This window comes from Pempheris klunzingeri, chromosome 2 (assembly GCF_042242105.1).
Source record: "Pempheris klunzingeri isolate RE-2024b chromosome 2, fPemKlu1.hap1, whole genome shotgun sequence".
In the NCBI taxonomy this organism is placed as follows: Eukaryota; Metazoa; Chordata; class Actinopteri; order Acropomatiformes; family Pempheridae; genus Pempheris; species Pempheris klunzingeri.
This window is the reverse complement of record NC_092013.1, coordinates 13,902,080-13,920,094: the sequence shown is the minus strand read 5'-3', so window position 1 is coordinate 13,920,094 and position 18,015 is coordinate 13,902,080. Positions and strand designations below refer to the sequence as shown.

General features: G+C 38.1%; 2 protein-coding genes across 2 annotated transcripts; one reads left to right on the top strand and one right to left on the bottom strand.

Annotated features, from left to right (window-relative positions):
• Window positions 1-123: 123 nt before the first annotated feature.
• Window positions 124-7,579, bottom strand: LOC139207413 (calglandulin-like). The gene is made up of 6 exons (XM_070837132.1): window positions 7,562-7,579; window positions 6,104-6,238; window positions 3,070-3,244; window positions 1,013-1,157; window positions 701-801; window positions 124-174 (listed from the first exon to the last, which is right to left on the bottom strand). Exons 1-6 carry the CDS (start codon window positions 7,577-7,579, stop codon window positions 131-133), a joined length of 618 nt encoding a protein of 205 aa, XP_070693233.1. The 3' UTR covers window positions 124-130.
• gnb1b (guanine nucleotide binding protein (G protein), beta polypeptide 1b) lies at window positions 6,166-17,689 on the top strand. Its single transcript, XM_070839972.1, has 11 exons — window positions 6,166-6,597; window positions 11,634-11,742; window positions 11,906-11,944; window positions 12,022-12,128; window positions 12,426-12,489; window positions 13,718-13,880; window positions 14,239-14,305; window positions 14,413-14,614; window positions 14,736-14,952; window positions 15,117-15,232; window positions 15,977-17,689. The coding sequence occupies exons 2-10, from the start codon at window positions 11,686-11,688 to the stop codon at window positions 15,221-15,223; spliced, it is 1,023 nt and encodes a 340-aa protein (XP_070696073.1). The 5' UTR covers window positions 6,166-6,597; window positions 11,634-11,685; the 3' UTR covers window positions 15,224-15,232; window positions 15,977-17,689.
• Window positions 17,690-18,015: the final 326 nt, after the last annotated feature.

Genomic DNA, 18,015 nt, shown 5'->3' with positions numbered 1-18,015 from the left:
TAGCTCACAAATTACACAGACATGTGAACGCACATATTTCCGCACATACAGCTAGAAATATGTTGAGCAATATAAAACAATGATGTTTTATATATATAATCACACCAGCTGCAGAAAATCCACCAGGTCTTCAGCTCATTTTGAACAAGTTCCCAGTCATCATGGCCACGAATTCTGAAAGAGTTAAGATCAGCAGTGAATAACATCATATTCATATCATTTACTTACTACTTTTTTTTTTTAATATACTAGTGTATTTGGACATATATGTATATATATACACATGTATGTATATTTTTGTCATTTCATTAAATAACACACAACAATAGTTGGCAGTTCTAAAGTCAACCTGAATCATTAGCAAACATTAGAAAGTAACTTTTGGAGTAAATTTACAATTTTTAATGAAGGCTGTAGTGTTCAAAACATTGGATTTAATTTTAATCCTTCAGCATAAATATTTACACGTTGAATCAGTAAAACTGATATCAGATTTATCTTGTTACTGAGTAGCTTGTTACTTTTTCCCCCTCAGCAATTCTAAGAAATCAACCATAAAGATTAAGAGGACAACACTTCTACAAAACAGAAAAAGTAATACAGTCCTGCCAAAACTTCGATAACATAGTATAACATTAAATGTATGTTTTTATTAGAACAGTTATGACCCGTGATTTAAATCCTGAATATGCATTCATACCTTCATAATCAATGGTTCCATCACTGTCTTTATCTGCCTCCTTCATCATCTGCTCTGCCTCGATCTCACTGAGCGGTTCCCCTGCATTCATCAGTACATATCTGGAAATAATTATTAAACATAAAGGAAACATTGAAAAAAGCATGATGACAGCACTGAGTTAACACAACTTGCTGGGCATGTTCTTGTTTCCTGAGTCTACGTTTTTTAAATCTTATTTGTCTCATTTGAATTCTAATTTGGGATCCATATAAATAATTACTTGTCGTAATAGTGTAGTAAGAAATGTTTGTCCACGTATGTTATACTCACTTGAGTGTGTTCCAGTCAATATATCCCTTGGCCTCTTTGTCAAATACTTTAAAAGCAGCTCTGAGTTCAGCATCCTGGTTCTTGGTTCTTTCGTGGTACAGGGCCATCAGACCCAGGAAGCTGTCACAGTTAAATATCCCTTTACCTGAAACGTCAGGAAAACAGTCTGTTTAAACAAAACATCATTATCTGTTTCTTACTTTTGTGGACAGACACAGAGAACACAAAGACAGATGTATTTATATGAACATAAATACTTAAAAACGATGCATTAGAGGTCATGTTATTTTTATGTGCAGTGAAATTAAATACAGCATTAAAGCCTTTACTTCAATCATCCAACCACCACAGATTATCTGCTTCCCAACACACTCTGAGAAATGCCATGGTCCCACAAAAGAAGAAAATCTTGGGGGAAAAAAATGAGAAATAAAAAAAACCCAACCAAAAACATTTCAGTTTATTCAGAACCTAGATTCCTCTATTAGGATAAAAACATTCATGTATCTACAGCTGAGACTCAGTATTAATTGCAATTTATTGTAAAGCAAATCTCCGCAATATAGCTTTGACATCAAAATGCCAAAACTAATTAATAAAAATGGCAGCTTTACATCTGTTCTTTCCCCTTCTCAGTTCAGAAAGAGAAGGGAGGTAATAAAGCAAGAGGCATAAGAACAGGGGAAGTAGAAAACAGGAAAGAAAATGACAAATTACATCCTCCAGCATTAGAGATGAAGTGACACAAATATAGCATGTTAGTTATGTTAAAGGGAACTTAATTTGACATGAAGCCTTTATTTATATCAGATAAAGCCAACTTGATATGATGGTTTCCTTCAATTAGCAGAAGGCAGGAAATCACGGTGCAGTATTTTAGAGCTGTGCTGGGAACATAATGAAGCCCCTGTTCAGGTCACATGACACGGACTGCAGATATAACCTTAGATTTTCTTTTGCTGTGTGATTAAGCTTCACTGTGATGGCAGGAAATATATTTGCTATCATTGGGAACTAAATCTGGATTGTGCTGTAAGTGATATAAATAAGAGTGACTTTCAATCAGAAAAGAATCAATATTGGGAACATTTTAATTCAATTCATTTTAAACTTCGTCCAATTGCAGGATGTTAAAAAAAACATCTAATATGATTCTGATCATGTCCTGAGGTAATTGTGTGTGTGTGTGTGTGTGTGTGTGTGTGTGTGTGTGTGTGTGTGTCTGTCTGTGTCTGTGTGTCTGTGTGTGTGGTGCAATTATGGGATGCACCAACACCCTATTTATAAAGTAAAGCCCAAATCACACACTGAGAAACACTGACACCTAGTGACGAATGTACCAACCTGCAGCAAAACCAGAGCACTGCAGTATTAGATAATGTCTGCCTTTTTTTCTAATGCATTTTAGAAGATGTTGCTCTGTGGAAAAGTTACACATGGGTTTGCTTTCTACATCCTAAATGTATCTAGATTTGTAATTAAAACTTTAGTTTAATGTTAATGGGAAATGTGAACGCCGTTCTATCATTAAAGAACACAATTAAGCAGTTTAATTGCTTTCTTGGTTCAGATTAAACTTTAGACAGATAAAACTTCTACTTCCAACCTCACCTCCGATTGCAGCTTAGAATTCATGCAAGGCACTGCTTAAAAACATTTAAAGACATTGCTCATGTATGTAAAGAGGTATATCTTACAATGCAACGCAATCAAATACTCCTTCACCACTGTGGTACAGTTGAGTCAACTCATTTATGACACAGTTTAGCCAAAAATCAAGATTATGTGCTCCAGGAAGATACAATTCATGGCAGGGCTGTTGTAGCCTACTGGACTACATTTCATTTATTTTATTATTTATACCTAAAAAAGTTTATGTTCAAGTGATATGCTATCACAGATGTGCGAAAGACCCTAACCTAATCTTACACTCACTCAGTGGCCCAGTACGGCCAAAAAGCCAACCTGAGAATGGCCACTGTTGTGATTTCAGTTAAATGTAGAAGTTAGATGTTTCCATCATATGGAGTTTACAGTCATTACAGGATTATATTCACCATCTTTGTCCACGTCTTTAGCCATCTGGATGAGCTCTCTCTTTGTAGGATTGATGCCCATTAAACTCATCAGTCTCTCCAGCTCCTGTGTCTTCACGTCCCCATTTCCCTCTTCATCGAACATCTCGAAAACTCCTTTGTACTCTGTGATCTGCTGTTGTGTTAACTTGCTGGCCTGGAAGAAAACAAGGTTGTTGCAGTATTTGACATTAATATAGCATAGATCAGCACAGCAGTGCTTCCAAAATAACCTCATGTTGATTTTAACAATGTTAATTACATAGATACAGTTTTGTATATGGAGTTAGTTCCTTTTGCATGTGGTTCTCACCATTTTTTCTGGAAGTCTAAACCAGGCTGAGGACAAGCTCTGTGACAGCAGTAACTACAGAATGAGGGGATGTCTTAGCCTCATCATTACTGCACCACTAATGATGTTTCCCCAGAGTTTAGATGAGCTTCAGGACCTTTTATGGCACTTAAAGGATGGACTTGCCAAACACCCATGAGGAATATTTGGATACCGATCTTGACTAACAAAAGGTAAACAACATAGTTTTATTTGAAAATAACTAGTTTGATAAAGTTGTTAGTTACAATATGATGTTACTCTCAACGTAAGCAAGGCAGAAAGGGCTAAAGACAAGATAACAAAATGTATAAACTATCAGTTGTATTTCCTGACCTCAGCATCACATGGCCCACTTATGGGAAGTGCAATTAGCTTGCTGTTAGCCATTAACAGGTGTTTGTGCAGCCCCAAGTGACTCACATGAAAGCAGACGACCAAATAAGGAGGCACTTAACTACAAGAAGTTATTTCCAACATTGCAATGGGGACATTAAGAATTTCACATTTGTTAGTCAAGGGGAAGAGCTACGAGTCTCTGTATGCCACATGCCTCTGATGATCACAGAGTTTACTGTGAATAGAAATTCAAAGCTGTAACACAGACTTTATCAAGGTATTCGGACTAAACATGTAAACTAGCCGACAGTCAGCAAGTTAGTTAATGACCACTTTAAATTTCTATTGTTATACTCTACTTTATTTCTATTCTATTTTTGTTCACTCGTGAAAAACATGTTCACTGTTAGCAGAATGGGCAGTGGTATGACTGAACCACAAAGTAAGTCCTATAAGTCAGAACAAAACGTAATAAAAAAAATTCAGAGATGGTTAAGTTTGAATCAATCCTGTAGAAGAATAAATCAATAAATTAATGAAAATGCTGGTTAATTTAACTGGCTAAAATGACCAAATTGTGTCCTTGTGACCCATGCAATTCAGAGGAAAAGAGAGGTTACTTGATACATATAAGGCCAAAAACATTTACTCCAACATTTTCCCTGACAGTGTTGATGGTAATTTGCATAGCTGCCCACTGACAACTTGTGTATCTACAAAGCAGCATTGTTTATGATCAGGCAAATAGGCTCGGAAATACTGTTTTCTTCCTGCTTTAATTTTGCAACCGAATTAATTTACACAATAAGATCAAATGCTAGCATCAAAATTCTGGTGACAAGCCATAATAAAGATGTACCTAATAATCAGATTGAATTGCCATGTTGATTCACTTCATGTGCAGGGATACTTGAAGCTCTGCTTACAGGCTATTACAGTGACATCCTAAATATACTTATTGTGGTATATGTGGTGAAAAAGAGAAGAGGAGATCAAAAATCAGCTGGACAAAACAGCTTCATGTCTCAAGGATCATATGACAACAACATTTGAGTCAAGATTTAGTGACGTAAGACAGTGTTGGATGTCGAAGATGGATGGGTGTAGGTGGATGGGTAGGCTGGTATGGGACAGATGAACAGGAGGGTGGAGCAGGGGGTCTGTCTGGGCCTTTGTGTCACGAGCATACTTCAAACTCCGGACAGTATGTAAGGAACAGAGAGAACAGAGGTGAGATGACGAATGGGTGTGGGGAGGGATAGGTGGATGTTGTGCGGCTCTAGAAAACTCAGACAAATGGGAGAGGACTGGTTAACCAAATATAAAGGAAGGAGGCTTGACAGGTGATTAGAAGTGTGACCGTGCTCCTGAACCCTCGTCAACAAGCAATTTTATCAGTGTAGTTACAAATCACTCAAGTAACAGCAATTATTTCATAGGATTTCCAAATCACATGTTTGGATGCTTCAGTATTTGGTACATTGTGCACTTGTGTATGTTATTACTGGTTTCTGGTGCTATACACACATAGCTTGGGAATAAAAGGCAAAATGAACTGAAGTCTCTTACAGACTCAGAAGTTCTACTCACTAATATTTCTAATAATAGGACTTATTTAGATCTTTTTAACTAGTGAGTCTCTGTGTGAGATGACTTTGTGTGACTGAACTGTCTTGTTGTAATGTGGGCTATATAAAAAGTATATTCTCAGGTCTGTCTGCAACACAAATGTTGATCTCAATCTCAAACTCAACTCAACTGACTACCATTTGTTTGAGGTACTGTACGGACTATAGCACCAAACTCCAACTTTGACCACAACTGTGTGTCTATCCAGTAAACTATTTAATCAAGAAAAGTTGCTGTGTTGCACATTATTTATGATAAATCTCTGACATGCCTGGGAAAAGGACTTATATATAGGGCTATATATACATATAACTGTGACAGCTTCCTAGAAACACACCACAAAGGGACCAATGATTAATTAAGCGCCACAGTAGAAAAACTTCTTGGAATTACATTTGAACACACTAAATATTTCTGATTTAAAAATCTGTTGTGAATCTCCTTATGCTCCAGTAAGTAGATTACACACATGAAAATCAGGACACACTATCTCCTAATTACCAGAGGCAGATTGTGTTGTGGACACTGCTATTATTAGCCAGCAAAGGAGAACCCTGTTGAAATCATTAATATGACTTCCTACTTCAGGAGCCGAGAGAAGGGGCCAGACTGACTGACTGATTTAAGAGAAATAAACACACACCGTGTCCCCCTGTCTTTCGGTCCACTTTAATGACTTGCACATGTACCAAATGAGAGGTGAGAGACATTAGCTACACAGAGGCTGATCACTGATGTCTGGCTGAGGGTTGATGAGGCTCCAGTCGTCGCTGCTGCAGCGTGGGGTTTCCCAGCGCTGACTGCAGGGTTACCGCGCCCATCTCGTCGTTCGATGGCCGGACCGGAGCGATCCTACAGACAGGGCAGATGTTAGGCTGGGCTTAAGGGGGACCGTCGGCTGTCTAGTTGAATGAGGCAGAGTGACTTTGAAGATTAGCCTCTTTTTTTGTCCGCCCGGGCAGCGTCTTCAGTGCGAGGCTAGTGGGTGTGCTCCCCCACCCTCCCCTCTCCGGTTGGTTGACTGAGGTTGTCAGGCTCTCTAGCCGTAGCCTGCGCGTTCGCGAAGGGCTGCTCCTCGGAAAACTAACGCTAGCTGGCTAGCTAGTTAGTAAGCTAGCGCTGCGCTGTCCGTTGATGCGTGGATCGGAGGTGTACGCCGTCCTGTTTTCCAGTCAATGCCAAAACGCAAAAACAAGCGCAAATTGAATCAGGTAAGGTGAAATAAAGCGACGGTCATGCTGCTTGTGTATGTTTCACAGTAACTGTTCGCACCATTAGCTGATAAATTGTGGCGGAATTGAACTGTCCGGGGGTGGGGTAGCGATAGCTAGCTCCCTAGCCATTTAGTTAGCTGCGGTTAGCTAACGTTAAGTTGGCTGTTTCATCGTAAGCAGATACAAGTAGGGAAGGTACAGGAGTGTCTGCAGCGGAGGATCCTGGCGCCCCGCTTTTGGGGCGGTTTAGCACATTGCAACAAAACTTTTTCTTCACCCAACAGGCTTATGCATCCAGACAGTTGAGTTAGGTTAACCAGTGTTAATGTTAGCGAAAGCCCCTGGCTGGTTTAAGTGACGTTAATGTTGGCCAGTGAGGCTTGATGTCAGTGATGGCCCAGCGGAGGAGCCTCTCGGCCTAAAATACAGCACTTAAAGTACTGGGTATTAAACAGCCAGGAGGTATTGACACCAACTGGATTGGTAATGTTGCCATATTGAGCTTCATAGTTAGCTCAGTGTTGCTTTGTACTCAAAATGTTGCATTTAAAGATGTTGCTGTCAGTTGATGATGACACACTGGGTTGGGCTGGAACAATAAACGTCCCGTAAACAAATTAACAGCAAATATCGGGTTATTAGCGATAGCAGAGCACTCAGTATCACTAGTTTCTTGAAAATCACACATTAGATACATGTATATAACATCCATACTTTAGTAACGTGAGTTATTGGAGCCGCGTTAACACCCTATTTTTTTCCCCAAGCCGAACTAATAAGTTAGCACATTGCTGCCTTCCTGCAACGAAACGACCGCGCCGGTGCAACGCCTTTAACTTGGGTTAGTAATGTTAGTTATTTATCAGCAGTTAGCTAATCAGCAGCTATGCAGAGATCGATGATAGATGGTGATCTACTTTATGTAAAATCACCCCCATCTGTTATTGCAGTTTGAGCTTACTGAAGTCAAACAGGCCATCGCCGCCCGACCTTGCAGTTTTTACAGGCTCAGCTCCACTACTGGATTAGAGAAGCAAATAAATATACCGATAGGTCGTAATTAAATCAACTGTGCACCGTCGGGTTTAACGAGATTGTTAGTATGTACGTAAGTGGATTTCTTGAGGCCAAGCAGCCACCGGGTTTCCAGGTTTACCCACTATGTTGGCTTTAAAGCTAACTACATAGCACTCCATGTAATTGCGGAAGAGCTGAGTCTACCCTCAAGTGGCAGTGGTTACGGGTTTTGCTTTAGATACTTCAAGCTATTTGGTTTAACTATCTATGCAGCGGGGTTTATGTTGGATCATTTTGCTTGTTTACCGGACATTGTTATATCACAAGTGAAATTGTTAGTAACAAAGTGAGTACATTGCTGTCTTGAATACTAGCTCTGCCCTGCCTGCAGGCCTACACTGTCAAGCCTGCTAGCAGGCTAACTAGCGGACAGCAGTCTGCAAGATGGCGTTTAGCTGCATCTTCTCAGATTTCCATCAGTGCAAGTCATATTATCATTGCACAGTGCTGCGTTCAGTAAATGTAGAAATTCGATTAGAATTAGTCAGATACGAATAGTTTAATCCACAATATTTTATCACATCATAGTGCTAAATTGCTACAGATTTTGTTCAGAAATATATGTAGAGCCTCTGTAGCCCAGCCCTCTGAACAAACTAGAGTTACAAACTGACTAAAACAGCTATCCGGCAGCAATGCAAATACAATGCAAACTGTTTTACTGTTGTAGGCAAATCACAGTCCTGCACACATTTTCTAAGTCAACTATCAGTACACCACATACATTGTTAGGTAAACCTTTGCACAGGCAGTTCATTGACAATATACATGTAAGGTATGTTATTTCTATTGCTTTATACTGTCATGTAGTAGCTTAACTTATGTCTATTTTTCCAGTAATCATACCACTTGTGTATGTAATTTGCAAATGAACTTTGTATATACATGGAATCCTTGAGAATTCAGCTTTGTTTTTAGTTTATTAAAGCAAGAGAAGTACTAATTGTACAGTATGTGGTCACACTGGACATCTGGAAGAGAAGGACTGTATATTAGGCTTGTGATCTCACCGGCGGTATGAAAATCCAGGCACTCGCTTTAAGCATGTTGTGTGTAAAAGAATTAAGATTAAACTCATCCTTTTATGATTAGGAAAACATATTTCTAATGCCTGGGCTGGCTCTGCCAGCTGTTTATGTTAGTGGACATGGATAGGATTAGAGACTCATTGACTGAGGATTTTAGCTTTTAGGATTATGGAGTTGCTCAGTGATATTGCTGGTTATGGCCTTTTCTGTGATCCAGCTTTAGACCTGTGAAACATTGCATTATCATTGTTTAACAGAACAGATAAGCAGCCCGGTCCTTTGAGAACAGATGTATATTACTGCATAGAGAATGATGCATTTAAAAAAAATAATTTTAAACTGGAAATGTAGGACACCTTTTGAAAATAGCAGGCACATACTGCCCTTAAGGGACCTGAGAACAGCTAGTGAGCTACAACTCCAGGCTGTTTGCCACTGCTCATTGTTTATCATGCAGTCAGCTGACCCTGATCAGGCGCTTGGAAAGGAGAAGTGATGAGGGAGAGGAACTCCTTAACTGTAAGCATCCACAGAGGTCAATGGGAAATAATATTTCTGAATGTGGAATATTTAAAACTCAAACTCTATAAAATGACTCTAGGCTATCCCACTTTTAGATTTACCATTACAGTTTAATGGTATGCTATAAAAACAGTCAACAAGGAAAATGAATTGTACTTTGTAATCATTTGACTGAGAACAAAGTGTTTGAGTTTGATATATCACTGAGGAGCATTCTCAAATGATCAACTCTTCAGAGTTCACCATTTAGTGAGAGAAAAGTCAGGTTTAACTAAAATAAAAAGCTTGATTTATCAGAAGCCAAATGATGACTTCAACGTAGGTAGTATTATTTTGCTAATCAATCATTATTGAAACACGCACATATAAACACTCGCTTATAAAACTGCACATAATTGCTTGAACTGAAATTAAAGTTGTTTTTAGATGTCACTTTTGTGTGTTCATGGCTAAATACATTTTAAGACATGATGATAATGATACTGTATGTACACACAGAAACACCCACGATATTTATTATACACCCACAACCTATATCACCTACTGTGGGCAATAGTAAACACAGTCATCTAAAAATACAATTCAGCACAACAGATTCAACTTGTTTTATTTTCTCGGCAAAAAGTATTTATGTTTGAAAAAACCTTTTTTTAAATTAAATATTTTCAACATTTCTCAAACTTTTCAAGGTGATAATGGCATTTTGCTGTCACTTGATGATACTGCATATTAATTACATTCCATGACACGTTTATTCAGAGATTAATGAGTCTAAGAGGATAACCTGTGTTAAAAAGGTCAACCAATCAGAGGACCTAAAGGATAAACTTAGGTAGAGAAGACTTTCAGTCTCGTCCTGAAACCTCCAGTGACATAGGCCTACTGACTGAAATACACCAGGTAAGGTAACTGGGAAGGCAGGGTTGGTCAGATAGAATGGTGCTTTGCTACTCACAGTAATTGTTAAAATTAAATTGGATTTTAGTGGTCTTCACTCAGTTCATCAGGTGTGCTAATGATCTTTTTTACGTACAGTGTTACATGTGCTATGCGGCCATCTGTTAGGGTTAGGTTTTTAAAAAAAAAAAAAAAAAAAAGGTGTAAATTTGTCTAGTTAATGGGCTGTCATTTTCCTATATCATCTAAAAAACATCTCCAGAAACTTGCTTTTTGGAGGACATTTGGAATTTCCTTTTTTAGCCCCACGACGGGGAAATTTACAAAATGTTAGTTTAAAGGTCTCATGTCGTAACTCTTAATCTGTATAATTTCAAACACACTCTCTCACACAGATAAAGAGTATAATTACACATTTGTGTCTAAATGTGGTTCTGTTGGACACGCTTAAATAATTAATTAGATAGATCCGAGCACGAGCGTATCCATTTTCTGGGATAACTGGACTTTTTAAGCGATAAATGACTTTCACAAATTTATAATTGGACGACTGACCTTATTCAAAATAAAACTGTTTATTAAGCCGTTCACAACTGTCGTAGTCATGTTGTCGTCATTTTCGCTTCCTGTGCAAAAACTGTGCCTTTTTAATAAGTAGACTTGGACTGAACGTGTGTCATCAGTCAGTGGCCACAAGTGTCCCAGTATTCTGCAGAAATTGTCAGATATTCAATACTCATCAGCAATGTAACCAAACTTAGATCAGTGGATTCATTTGCTTATTCTTACTCAAACTTTTACTGTTTGATTTGGTTAAAGGAATCTGAAAATACAGTTTCCATTAAGTGTTGTTTTGTCCATCAAATGTTTTTATTCTGAAATCACAATCCATGTCAATGAAATCAGTTTCTTATACAGACGCATCTCTATGGAGTATTTGCTGTAATCTTCCCGCTCTCCTAAAATAACTGCCTTGGAAAAACTTGAAATAATGCATTCATTTGGTTTGATAAATGAGACTTTAAGTAATTCGTTATATATGGAGAAAGCTGTTTGGATGATGACATGAGTTTTTAAAATGTATTTTATTAGTTGAACTTTGGGAGTGCCTGGAGGCTCTGTATTAATATAAGTGGCTTATTGATCACTTGGCTAAAATTCTGAGTATCCCTGGGATTGAGGTCAACAGGATAATGACTGCTTTTCGGATCATTGGAAAGTCATGCCTTAACAGGATTTGTCTGGCAGTCTAAATTGTGTGTCAGGATTATGTTAGCGACATTGAGATGGGAAAGTAAGGTTGAACCATGAACTGTACCTTACATACGTTGTAGGTAAAACAATTTAGTTGATTGAGCTGGGTGAAAATCCTCTCCTTCCATTACTGGTAGAGTGGTTTAAGCTGGGTTCAGGCCCACTTCGCCTATGTTGAAAATATGACCTTGAATTTGAAATCGGGAGGATTTGTATAAATGATTAAAGTGCTTCTCCTTCCTCCCTTTTTTTTAGATCAACAAGTGCCCCAGTAGCTGGAGAAAGGTAATTGAAAAAGCAGAATAAAATGAGTGAACTGGACCAGTTACGCCAAGAGGCAGAGCAGCTCAAAAATCAGATCAGAGTAAGTAACAAATAGGTTTTTAAAAAACTTTTTCATTCACCATATCATCAGTTATCGTTAAAAATGCCTTTTGCAGGTTAAGTTGAACTTGAGCTCCTACAACAAATACAGATGTGACATGGAGAAACCATGCACTAAAGATTTGAGTTTTTCTTCTTCTCAGGATGCCAGGAAAGCATGCGCAGATGCCACACTATCACAGGTAAGATTTACCATCACAATCTCGCTCTTGGGTTCAGAAGCATTTGGTCTGAAATTAACCAGAGAACTGTTTTACAGATCACAGCTAATATTGACCCCGTTGGCCGAATCCAGATGCGTACAAGACGAACGCTGCGGGGTCATTTGGCTAAAATCTATGCCATGCATTGGGGAACAGATTCCAGGTAAACTAACCACCAGCATTTAGGACTTAAGATGCATAGGGAGATCTTATGTTGTTGCATACGGTTCTTGCTTTATGTCAAGTGTTGAGCAAAGCGCAAAAGTGTCTGAATGGTCCTAAATGTCAGAGCTGTTGTACCGATGCAGTTGATTTAGTATTTTTGCATTGCAGTTTAGCAGACATTTCCCTGTAGTCACTTATCCTCAGTTTATGGCTTATGATTGTAGATAAAAATAGATTTGGGGCGTCAACTCTGATTGTTGTTGTGGTGTTTTTATCGCTGTTCTCATTTGTGCAGGCTCCTGGTCAGTGCTTCTCAAGATGGCAAACTCATTATTTGGGACAGCTATACCACAAATAAGGTAAGTCATGTTTTTTTTGACAGGGATTAATGAAGTAATGGATGAATCTCAAAATGCCTATCTGTGTCATCTAATTGGAAAGCAAATTAATAACGGCAGTAGTTTTGCTTGCTCCGTGTCAATGTTACTATCTACATATAAAGTAATAGCTGCTGCATCTTTTAAAACTTGAAATAAAAACAAATAAACACTATGGGTCTTGTATGAATGACACTATCTTTGTGGAGCTTTTTCATATTGTTTCTGCTGCACTATATTTTGCATCATGCACCTTTTTTATTGTGGAGCTCAATGTAAGGCTATGCTAGAAGAATTACAGGGAGGGGAGCTCACTAATGAATGCTGCCCGCACTACATTCATCTTGAATAAATTCAAAGGTATTGCAGTTCAGCTGTGAGGGAGGCATTTGTGGCCTTTGCTTTGGGGGCCCTCTTCAATACAGACAGAACGTTAAATATAGACAATTGTGCTCCGCCAAGTCCTAGTATATTGAGGAAGCTTTTGTGGTGACACTTTACAACATTTACATTGAGCCTGACAGAGAGCGTGCAATAAACCCAACTGGGAATTATAAGATTAAGTGTCACTCTTCCACTGTATCTGTAGACCTACTGAGAAGATTGCAGGCCAGATTGAGGTCAGAATTTTATATGGGATGCCTTAATGCGTGTAGGGGCTCACAAATAGAAACACTGCTAGTTTCAGCTGTTCTGTTAAATTAAGCTGCCACATTATGCTCTCTGTGAGTGCCACTAAGTAGCATCCTATTGATTAGATATTAGACTGCATCCTGTATAGTCATGGCTGAATCATTTCCATTTTGATGGGAACATAATACTTTATATCAAACAATGCGGTATGTGCGCTCTGTACTCATTTCCCTCGCCCTTGTCACTGGAGTCACCTGGCTTGGATGACACTCTTGATTTTGCGCTAGATGCACAAGAGCAGTGGGCTTTGAAATAAGTAGTATAGCATTATCAGTAGGTAGAACTTTATATGTCAGACTTGCACCCTCAGGAAATGACACTGATTATGGATATTGTTCATAATCAGATTCATCCTGGTGTTAAAGAATTCCCAATGTTATTAAAATGTGGTGTCAGAAGTCATCATGAATTACTTTTTTTTTTTTTTTACTTTTTCAAGAAGTCTTTTTTTTTTTCTTTGACCAAAATGGACTTTGAAGTGAATTGACTTATGCATGTGGTGTCACTTTTATTGTAGGTTCACGCCATTCCACTTCGATCTTCCTGGGTCATGACTTGTGCATATGCACCATCAGGAAATTATGTGGCCTGTGGTGGCTTAGACAACATCTGCTCCATTTACAACCTGAAAACACGCGAGGGGAATGTACGTGTGAGCCGTGAGCTCGCCGGACATACAGGTATATGACCTTCTCTCATTTTTGCATCTGCACATAGTTACTTAAACGTTACAACGAAAGCCCTAACAAATTACAAAAGATTGGTTTAGGTTATTTATTTTAGTTGCGTAAAGCCTACAGAAATATGTTCTTTGGAAATACAGAACTACTCAGGCAACACAGCCCAAAAAATCAACAGATATCAAAGGCAGATTCCTAAAAATTCCTCAAATCTAAGAGCTGACTAATTTACTCTGGTTCTTACTATGCATATTTCTGCATGTGAGTTAAACGTACACTGCTAGTTGTTCTTCTACTGTTATCCATCTGTCGCAAAACTCCATGTCAATAACACTCTTGATTTTTTTTCGAATATCAGGATACCTGTCCTGTTGTCGCTTTCTTGATGACAACCAGATTGTTACAAGCTCTGGCGATACCACTTGGTAAGTAAGAGGATTGCCTGCATTGAGTTAATCTACTGTGTTGGTATCAAGTCATTCTTTGGAGAAATGGCAAATGTTATCTTAATCGTGTCTTTTATTTATTTTAGTGCACTTTGGGACATTGAGACTGGCCAGCAGACAACTACATTTGCTGGACACACAGGTGATGTCATGAGCCTGTCATTGGCCCCTGACTCACGGTTATTCGTCTCTGGTGCTTGTGATGCCTCTGCTAAACTCTGGGATGTCCGAGAGGGCATGTGCAGACAGACATTCACTGGCCATGAGTCTGACATCAACGCCATCTGTGTAAGTTATTAAAAAATTCAATACTGTACTTTTTTGTCTTAAAACTATTTATATTGGTGTGCTCTTTGTATTTGCGTATTTGTCAATTGAGCGTTAACAATTTCTCTTTTGGGATTTGTAGTTCTTCCCTAATGGCAACGCCTTTGCCACGGGCTCCGATGATGCCACCTGCAGGCTGTTTGATCTGCGTGCTGATCAGGAATTAATGATCTACTCTCATGACAATATCATCTGTGGCATCACCTCTGTTGCATTCTCAAAGAGTGGCCGTCTTCTTCTGGCGGGCTATGATGACTTCAACTGTAACGTGTGGGACACACTAAAAGCTGACCGTGCTGGTAAGTTGTGAAAGCAGGAACTGAAATAGCAGCCATGTTTGAAAAATGTTACAAAAATACTCCTGGGTAATTAATTAGAAATACATGAAGTGATAATAGTACTTTATCACTTGCTGCCTTCTTTTTTTCCTGTAGACTAAATTACAGTTGTTGTACTTTTCTAGGTGTGTTGGCTGGACATGACAACCGTGTTAGCTGCCTGGGAGTTACCGATGATGGCATGGCAGTTGCAACGGGATCCTGGGACAGTTTTCTGAAGATCTGGAATTAAAGCCTGAAGGTTCTTTTCTTTTTTTTTTTTTTTTTTTTCTTTTTTTTTTATTGTTTCACATTTTCTTACATTTGTACCTAAGGCTATTCCTAGTAAAGTCCTAGTCCTAAATCTGTAGCTCACATGTTTTGTTGAAGCCTCATCTCTTGCTTGGCTGAAGTGAAATTGAAATGTCTGTGTTTCTCATTCATATTTGAGACTCCTGTTAGCTTGAATGGATCTTGGCATCCTGTTTTGACATGTGTGATCGACCAAACATTCTCAGCCCTACTTCTTCCGTAAGCTTTCGATAAACGTCAGGACAACTGCAACTGCTTCTAGCATTTGTTTAAGCTTTTTTTTTTTTTTTTTTCTTCACACAAATAACCCAACTTACACTGGGCAATTGGTGCATCTTAAATAGGCAGTCAACCACTTGCAGTAATATCAAACTCAACTCCGACAATGGTTCTTTAAAAAAACTTCTTCAATGGTTTTAACATATTGACATTTTTCATTACAGTGAATTCTTAGGGGAAAAATGTCTTATGTCCAAAAGAAAATGTAAGCTTGCTCTACAGCTGGTGGTAGATGTCTGTATAATGAACACAAGCATCCTCCCAGATTCTTATGCCAGTCTGTGATTGGGTAGCTTTTTGTAAGATCTTTGCCCATTAGGTCTGAAAATGACACCTTGCAGGAGGTTAAATCAGCTAAATTGCAGCTCAGGTTAGAGTAGTTAAATTCTAAATTTCATGTGTCTTTGTTTCCCAGATGTTCTTTTAACTCCAAAGTTGACTGGAAGACCATTACAACTTCAGAATGTTCACAGCATCTTCTTCAACACTGTTTAAACTGACTTGGACACCACAAAAACGAAGGGAAACCAATGCCTTTCCTACACAAAGAAGAGCACAATTGTTTATCACCTAGTTAAGAAAGGATCTCCTGTGGTATCAAATCAGAAACTTGTGCATTCCTTCTTGGACCATTTTATGTTACCTTGAAAGAGAAAACAACACTATCATCCCATGCAAATGTGTGCGTCTTGAAAGCAAATGTTGGAGTGTAATTGTACAAATTATTTAACTTTTTTTTTTTTTTTTTAAGAATTCTATTCTGATGGTTTGTTATTCTCGATGGCTTTCTTTTTGTCATATTTCTTTAGTGGTTTTAGATATGTTTGAATTACAGCTTGTCTTTCTAATCCAGTTAAATCATATAAGACAGATGAGAGAAAACATGCAGCAAGTAATGCAAGTAAAAGCTTGGATCATATTACACGAGCAGCTTTCAAAATGTCCATGATGTATTTATATACTAGCTGTTTTTGTTTCATCACAGCCTTTTGCACATGAAGAAGCTTTGCCTCTCAACTAATACTATGTTAACCAACCAAGCACATGCTATAAGTTATGAATGCTCATTCCAGTACAAAAGGAGTTATTACGAGTAACTTATACAGTTAACCCCCTTAATTCTTGTACATGCCTTTGACTTTGGGTGGGAAGGGGTGGGGTAGCAAGGTAGGTGCTGAGATACTTGGGGCATGGCTGGATTTTATTATATGGATGGGGGATTGTGTTTAGTATCCACTTTGAGTGAAACACCTCACCTGACTAAATAGACACTTCCTTTGCTTGGGACTGCAGTTGCAACTCTGTGAATGAAATGTACAAATCAATGTCTGAAAATAATGGTCTGATGTTTTAAGTTAAGACATTTAATTTTGTCTGCCATGAGTTAATTTAGATGTGCATGCTGTAGACTTGCTTTCAATGGTGCAAAATCCTAGATTTTTTTTTTTGTTTGTTTCTGAAAAAGGAGAGTAAACCTATTGATTGAACTTAATAGAAGCCAATTTTTTTTGGCTCCAACTCTGCATACATCATGTACTAATACTGGTAATGCTATGCACCAGAGTGAGCAAGAATGGAGAAAGACTTAATATTGATTGCATACTTAGTGTAAATTATGCTTACCAGTTCTATTGATGCCAATTTTTGTAATAATTATAACAATCATTGTGAGAATTCTATCCTTGACGAGTCCTTTTCTCTCCTTAAAATCTTCACACTCAATGGAACAAAAACGTCCTCACATATTGTCCATACTAAAAACTTTTGTACATTTTTTTTTCTTGGTCTTAAATTCAAAATCAGAGCATCTGAATGACATCATTTCACTGTATACAGAAGCACTTTTGTTAAAGTTGTGACATATTTTCACTTTCCTTTTTTCTGCGATGATGTACAATAAATGTGATGTATTCGTGTGTGGCCACAAGTGAAAATGCAATTCAACTGAGATGGATTCCCTTTTCTCTTTCCATTAATATTATAGAGCTCTGCACCCTTATGTACCTTTTCACTTTTTGTATTTCATTTCAGTCTGTTGGTGTTACACGGTGAGCTGGATGCAAGATAGATACTGTACTAAATTGTACTGTTATTGATTGAAAAATGTAATAAAAAGCTGTTTGAGATCTCTTTTTGTTGAGTTGAATCTTAATGCTGCATTGTATGTTTTGTTGTTTTTGTTAGTGTAAATGTAGCCTATAGTAGATTTAATATTTCTCTCTAAGCAGTTGCTCAAAGTAGTTGTGCAGAGAGAGTTTGACGCTTTTGTTCAGGGAGAATAGGATCAAAATTAAGCAAGCAACAAAGGATGACATTTTAAAAAGAGTTGTAGATATACGGTATACAAATCTACAAAATGCATCACTACACTCCAGTAACTACAGTTGTATGGGTTAATGAATTGCTAGTATTGGTGCTATACTTGTGCTATGCAGTAGTTCATAGTTTTACTAA

Excerpts from the sequence above, each read along its gene's own strand:
- LOC139207413 (XM_070837132.1), bottom strand. Across the intron at positions 3,245-6,103 it reads CATCAGTGATCAGCCTCTGT|GCCAGCAAGTTAACACAACA; the intron begins GTAGCTAATGTC and ends GTTTTCTTCCAG. Across the intron at positions 1,158-3,069 it reads TAAAGACGTGGACAAAGATG|GTAAAGGGATATTTAACTGT; the intron begins GTGAATATAATC and ends CTGACGTTTCAG.
- gnb1b (XM_070839972.1), top strand. The coding sequence starts at position 11,686 with ATGAGTGAACTGGACCAGTTACGCCAAGAGGCAGAGCAGCTCAAAAAT. Across the intron at positions 11,945-12,021 it reads CAGATGCCACACTATCACAG|ATCACAGCTAATATTGACCC; the intron begins GTAAGATTTACC and ends ACTGTTTTACAG. Across the intron at positions 13,881-14,238 it reads TGAGCTCGCCGGACATACAG|GATACCTGTCCTGTTGTCGC; the intron begins GTATATGACCTT and ends TTCGAATATCAG.